Source organism: Montipora foliosa, chromosome 10 (genome assembly GCF_036669935.1).
Source record: "Montipora foliosa isolate CH-2021 chromosome 10, ASM3666993v2, whole genome shotgun sequence".
In the NCBI taxonomy this organism is placed as follows: Eukaryota; Metazoa; Cnidaria; class Anthozoa; order Scleractinia; family Acroporidae; genus Montipora; species Montipora foliosa.
This window is the reverse complement of record NC_090878.1, coordinates 33,325,450-33,332,949: the sequence shown is the minus strand read 5'-3', so window position 1 is coordinate 33,332,949 and position 7,500 is coordinate 33,325,450. Positions and strand designations below refer to the sequence as shown.

Below are 7,500 nucleotides of genomic sequence, written 5' to 3'. Positions count from 1 at the left end.
TGTTTGTTACCCTTTATCTACTGCATTAGTAAACAAAAAAAGGTTCTAAATGTTAGTTTATTTGGGAAAAGAACAAAGATAAAATGAGTCTTGTTTTCCGCCAGGGAGTTTTCAACTGAAACCTAAACTGCTATTGTTTATTTAAATGTAGGAGACTGTATTGATTGGGATCTTGGAATGGAAAACGGTTTAATCCCATATGAAAGGATAACAGCCTCCAGTGCCTACCCTTCTGATCAGACCCGTTTTGGTAGATTGAATGACGTAAGAGGATCATGGTGTGGTCATTGGGAAATTGCTAACAAGTATCTGCAGATTGACCTACAGTCGCTTCATGTAATCTGTGCTGTGTCCACTCAAGGGCATCCCGCTGGTCATAGGTGGGTGAAGAAGTACACCTTACAGTCATCTATAGACAATAAAAGATGGACAGATTACAAAGAAAATGGACTTGTTAAGGTGAGTTACAAAGTTGTTGATAGACCAAGGCATAAAAATTTGAGCCGGTGGACATTTAGTTTATAATCAATGATTACATCATGTCAGTAAAAGATGGAATATTAAATTAAAAGTACTTCTTGCACTGAATAACGTCATGCAGATTATAACGAAAGTGCGATTACTTGTTTTGTTTTGTTGTTCTTCAGCGTAATTGGTTTTGAGGTAGAACACAGTTAAAAGGTTTTTTTTCTCCACAAAAACTAATTATATTGAAGACAAAGTTAATGGAATCGGCGCAGGCCAAAACCAACATTGTGTTCATGCTGGATAAAGTGAACTTTGTTCAACGTTTTCCTCCGAAGAAGGCTTCAGCGAGAATACATTTAACCAGCAGTGTAAGACAATTCAATGCCTCGATTTGTCTTGTTGTTTGTAATTGCACTCAATGGATAACAAACGACAACCTGATAGTCTTCAGTAGAGTCACTCTTTTTTACGGATGTGTTTACCTTTCTTGTTTAATGCCGGAATTTCTAGCGATTGAGTGGTAACGAATAAGCCCGAAATTGAATTTTTCTGCGTCACAAGAGCGAGAGGGCCTGGGTTGCAGAAGGTGTAAGTGAGGGATTAAAGGTAGTGACTTAAGTGTATCTAAGCTAGGTATAGCACGTGATTAGTCATTCGAGGCAGACACCTATTACCCACGATTATCGAGATTTTGGACGTACATTTAAGCGTCATCATTTATCTGTTACACAATTCTTAGTTTGCATTCACGTGATTAGACGGCCATGTTGGTGCACAAAACAAAAGCAAAATGTCGCTCGCGTTTTGTATAATAATAATAATAATAATAATAATAATAATAATAATAATAATAATAATAATAATAATAATAATAATAATAATAATAATAATAGAGCCGAATTCCCAAAAGACGTTGTTTACACCAACATGGCCGCCATGACGTCCGAAGTATTTGAGGCACTGCATTTGGTTCGGAGAGGATACGTTTCCATTTTTTTCCCGCAGAGTTTTTTGGTTTTCGTATCCACCAATGCCGCTACTTTGTGTATTGGACATACTTTCCTTGCTGTATTGTGTGTGAAATGTGTTTAGTCAATTTATGTGCGCCCAGTAGATGTGGCTTTTTTCTAATATTCATGTTTGTAATGTTAAGACGGTGTGCGGCCTAAACGTCCAAAGTAAACCTAATCGTATATTTCTCTCGTGTCTGTTGCGTAGTGAAACTGGAGGGTATGTTTAAATCGTTTAGCTATGGGTCTCAATTATGATATTAACAGTATGCAAATTTTTAATGACGCATAAGTGGTAAGAAAAAGAAAAAAAATATTTGACCTGTTGTCCTCATATCACAAGCAAGTGATAACTTGTATTCCTTCTTTGCTATTCATTGGCATACTTTATACTTAAGGTGGCTCAAACCAGTTTCAACACTTGAAAGAAACGTTCTTATTAGAAGAATTCATACTACAAGACTTTATCACTTAACAGCAATGTTATGGTACCATATCAAACAACAATTATTGCTGAAAAAGATTCGGTCATTTTTGTGACGTAAAAAGTTACCGTGGCAACAGCTACTCATATCTCAAAAACGAACTCGCTGACTGCCATTTTTTGTTTCTGAAATGTAATCAGCATGCCAGAATGAAACTTTCTACATTCACAAGTGAGCTCCGTGATTTCAGTCATTTTATTCCTAACTGGGGCTCTTATTTGTGCAAAGAACTCTTCGAGCGGATGTCTAAGGCCATCTTCAAGTGATGTAAATGTATTTGGGTATGATATATGGCAATTTTCAAGAGATTTCTGGCTTCCAACATCTTCGAGCTGGCTATTCAGTGCAAACTTGGATTTTATTCATAACGGGGGCGTTGTTACAGAGCTATTGTGTTCACGGCCTTGGCATGGAAACATTTTCTCCATTGTTTGCGCCAACTCATCTTCGTTTAATGGACCACTGAACATTAAACTGAGGCGACAAATGAGACCATGTGCCTACTATGCTAATTCAGTGGCGACTTTTTATATTGTATTGGACGTTGGTGATTTGGTATTTAAACTTTATCCGGGGATCACAGGAAATGCTCACATAACCTCCATTGTTTCATCGCGAATTGAGAGCCGCGCTCATCCGTGCAGGAAGCCAGCACGTGACACACTTATAAGTGTTGAGCGTAATATCATCTTTGGTTACCTGGACAGCAGGGCGTTTCAGTTATTTAATTTGAATGCAAGATCATTAAGGAACAAATCATCGGCTTTTGTGGACCTGGTGTGTGATCTGAGTCCTGGCTCATTGATCGTGATTCTGCTATTTTAAGTGAGCTCACTCTATTCCAGTTATTCGTAGGGGTGGCGGGACTGCGCTATTATATCGGGACGGTCTAGATGCAAACAAAGCGTTTTCAGCCGATCGGTCTTCGTTTGAAGTGTCGGAATGGCTTGTGGAGTTCGGAACTGTTCGTCTGCGAGTTGTCATCGTGTATAGACCAACATACTCTGCGGATCATCCCGTGACTACGAGTGTTTTCTTTCATGAATTCTGGGACCATTAGTTATGTGTAATGAGTTACTGTTAATGGTTGAGGTCACACTTAGCAGTTTACTAAGGTAAAAACCCTTAACTATGGTAAAAAAAAAAGGTAAACAAAGTTTACTATGGTAAAACGCATAAGCTGACTTTTACATTTCCCAGACGTTTCCTTGTCACAAGTGTGCTACTCAAATGTCGAGTTGATGACAGACAGGAATTTTTCGAGTTCCGTCGCGTGAGTATTAACACAACAACTTAATGTATTTCGTGACTGCGCCATGGATCGTGAACGTGTTGTAGCTTCGATTGTGGCTCTTTTGTTTCTTATCGTTGCAATCCGTAAAGCTCATAGATTTAGATTTCTGGCTCTTTACCTTGTTTTTGAAAGGAAGCACTGTGATCTCACCAATGCTCTTCTCACGACCAGAATTAAGATATTACAAAAGCGAAGAAACACGCGTTTTAGAAAAGCTATTCCTGTGAACAAACGCATCGGTATTGCTATGTGGAGACTGGGAACTGGAAACTCGTACAGAACCACTGGAATAACGTTTGGACAAGGAAAATCTACCGTAATCAAAATATGCGAGGATTTTATGGAAACATTAATTCGTCACAAGAATGAATTTATAAAATTCCCAGAAGATACCAGAGATGTTGAACGTGCTACAAGAAAAATGGAAGATATCGCTGGCTTTCCAAATACAGTTGGAGCAATAGACGGATCCCAAATTACAATTAAAGCACCTCACATTAACCATGAAGACTACTTTAACAGGAAGCAAAACTACTCCATTAATCTTCAAGGTGTTGTGGATGCTGACGGAAAGTTCATTGATGTTAGCACTGGATGGCCTGGGAGTATTCATGACGCACGAGTTTTGCGACCTAGCACACTGCACAGGAGAGCTGAAAATGATGTCATTTTATCTGAACCTGTAAAACATATCAGTGGTGTATATGTGCGACCCCTACTGATTGGCGACTCTGCTTACCCTCAGCTACCTTGGCTTGTTGGTCCTTATCCTCATTCTAGAAACCTAACACGCGACCAATGCAAGTTTAATAAGATCTTAAACAAGACAAGAGTAATCGTCGAAAGAGCATTTGGCAAACTGAAATGTCGATGGCGCTGTTTGCTCAAACCATTAGAAGAAGACACTCCTAAAGTTCCATTGACAATACTTACCTGCTGCATTTTGCACAACATTTGCATTTTGCGCGGGGATGAGCTAGATGACAGCGATTATTCAAGCGATGACGACGATGATGAAGACGATGATAATCCACCTGCTGACTTTGGACAGGGGCGAATCATTCGGCAAGCATTTACTGCTTTTCTTGCTTCTTAAATATGAATTTGTGTGGGAAAGAAAAGATAAACTATATACTTTACGGTTTTTATGTTATTACCGTGCTGGCCGATTAAGAAAAAAAAACTCTCAACATTTAGCTTTTTAAATGCTTTATATTTATTACTATTTCATCATGGAGTAAAGCGGACATTCCTAAATTATAAAGCAGACTTCATCTTAAAGTCAACTGTAAAAGTAATAGTCGTGAGTAACTTATCAAAAGCAAAATTCAAAGCTAGAGTATAAATAGCTTGACAAAAATTTTACCCTTGATAAAATCCGACGAAGCGATCACAAAAGCATCATATTAAATTTGGCGGGCGCTTTCTTTTCTTAGCCGAAGCCTGCTCATACCTGCAACGAGTTACAATTTGCATCTCTCACAAACTGGAACCGAAAAATTGGAACCGAACTACCACCACAAAAAAGAAAAAAAAAAAAAAAAAAAAAAACTTTTACAGGATTTTTATTTCTGTTTCTACTTTTTCAAGATTTCACCAAGTTCCCGGATTGCGCCAAGAACTAACTCTTGGGTGCGGTTATCTGACTCCCTCAGATAATCAAATAACTGTTTTTTTTCTTCCTCGTTCTTCTTTAAGGCCTCAGTTTGCGCTTTAATAAGCTCTCCAAACCCATCATCGTCTCCTTGCTCTTCCTCTAATTTCTGTCTCTTCTGGCTTTTTCGTGACTGTTTGGAGTTGCTTTGGTTTTTGGAATTTGACTCTCCGCCGCCCTTTTTCTTGAAAACTAGGCTTTCTCACTTTCCTAACTCCTCGTCAGTTTTGTCATCCTGGTCGTCATCCGCTTGCCTTTTCGCTGCTTTTTACCCTTTCCCTGTTTCCCTAAATTCTTGGACCTAGAGATGGCAGATAAAAGGCTCGCCGATTCCTCGGCAAGGTCGGACTCATCGGTACTTTCAACAGTGGCGCTACTTTCTGAGGCACTGATGGAGGAATTCGGACTGGGAACAGGAGTGGACGTGACTGGCTGTGAGGTTCCCGCCTCTACCACATACTTCGGGCTCACGGAATCCCTTGTTCCCCAAATCTGATCCAGATCGCCAAAATGAGGGAAAGACTTGATTTCCTCACTGCCCTCTCCAGTCCTTTTGCTTTTGTCCTTCACAGACTTATACTTCTTGTTTAGGTTGTTCATCTTGTCACGGCATTTCTTTGCCGACTTATCACAGGTTATGTCCATTTCCTTACACTCGGCAACAAGCCTTTCCGCTATTCGTTCCCACATTGGTTCAAGGCTCCTCCTGCTGTCTCGGTTCTGCCATTCCTCGCCATAGATGGCGATGAGGAGCTTCACCTCTCCTTCGGACCAGCGATTGCGTGACTGCTCCACACTGCTCGATTTTCCCATTTTACTGGAGTCTGCTTTTTCCCCAGTAGACAGGCTTTCTCGCTGCAAAACGTCGTACTGGTGGGGGCGTTCAAATACCATCGGCGTAGCCACCGCATTCATGGGATATTGCTGCAAATACCCGAAATTCGCTTCTGGGAAATGCGAGTTTTCTCTCCCAAACAGATACGGTCCCTGCAGAGGCCTTTGATCCATCTCGTCTAGATAGCCACCGGGAGGTATAATAAAACTGCAATTGATTCAAAAACACGCTTTGAGGGAGAGAGTCATTCGTGTATCTTGTCATAGCCTAAATGCGGAAAATCGCAATGTTTAACTTAGCGTTCATCGATTTCTGAATGAACAGATTCATGCTTATTTTTCAGGGAATTATAGTTGTACTTCAAAAGACTAAAATGAAAATTACTTACTGCGAATTGCGTGAAAAGTTGTCGGACATTGCAAAGATCCTTCCAAAGTCGCAAAAATCCACTAGAACTGACTGATAGTCAAAAGATTGTGAGGGAAGGAGATAGAAAGCACATGTATACAGTGGGCGCACGCAAATTCAGCAAAGTCACGAAATGCTTCTCAAAATCATGACAAGATGTCACCTAAATAAACAAAGTTTAGATAAACGCTAGATAAACCATGCTTTTTCAGATGGTTTTACTATAGTAAACTTTGCTTTCATCCGACCGCCGTTGCTAACGCAACAGACTAGAATTGCGTTTACCATGGTAAAGTGAAAAAAGCCGGTCACATTGAAAAACGCATTTACCATGGTAAACTTTCGTTTACTATGGCAAAAAAAGCTCAAGTGTGACCTCAACCAATATGTGGCGACTTTAATATTCACATGGACGTTCCGTCAGATACAGACACCATCCGGCTCAAGGACCTGTTGAACTCTATGGGTTTGGTCCAGCATGTTAAACGACCCACTCACATACATGGCCACACCACACGGCAGGCGGATGATATTGTGGATGGTGAGCTCCTTCCGGAGAGACATTTCTCATATGTAAGCTAAGCGTGATGAAGCCTGCGCCAAGAGTTAAGCATGCTGAATACAGGAAACTCAAATCAATTGACATAACCAATTTGAGAGAAGCTATTTGTAACTCCCAGCTACATCAAGACCCGCCTGATGATTTGAACATGCTGCTCGACTGTTATAACGCGACTTTAAAATCGCTATTAGACGAACACACGCCGGTTTGTTCTCGTCATGTCATCACTCGACCCAGGCCCCCATTGTTTAATGATAACATAATTCAGGCTCGATGGGACAGGAGGAAGGCCGAGAGAAGATGGAAAAGAACTGGACTCCCATCAGATCTTGTAGTATTCAAAGTTAAGCGGAATTATGTTGTACATCTGATGAACGAAGCTAAGTGTACTCATTACAGGCAATTTACTGACAAGAACAGTTCGAACCAATCAAAGCTGTTCCGAGCTAGTAAGAGTCTATTAAATCTGCAAGAGGACAAGTCTCTTCCACCACATACTAACGCCTCTGTTCTCGCAAATGAGATGGGTGAATACTTCATCCATAAAGTAGTTGCTATAAGATCGAAGTTAGCCGGTGACGCGGTCCCTCGTGCGGTTTCTACTGAGTGTGCGCCTCACAGTTCATCGAGTACTGATGACGTTGTCACGCTATCAGAGTTTCAATCTATCTCTGAGGAGGCTGTAAGGAAGTCGGCTGTGGCTTCCATGAAGACATGTGCTCAGGACCCTTTCCCGTCATCTATCTTGTTGTTTTGTATTGAGGAACTACTTCTAGTGATTACT

The 7,500-nt window shown here is 40.6% G+C and overlaps 1 protein-coding gene across 1 annotated transcript in view; it reads left to right on the top strand.

Moving 5' to 3' along the window:
• LOC137974403 (lactadherin-like) overlaps window positions 1–7,500 on the top strand; it is a 50,142-nt gene that overhangs the window by 4,107 nt on the left and 38,535 nt on the right. Inside the window, exon 2 of the mRNA XM_068821359.1 lies at window positions 152–459. Coding sequence (XP_068677460.1) covers window positions 152–459 — 308 coding nt within the window. The remainder of the gene's footprint in view (window positions 1–151; window positions 460–7,500) is intronic.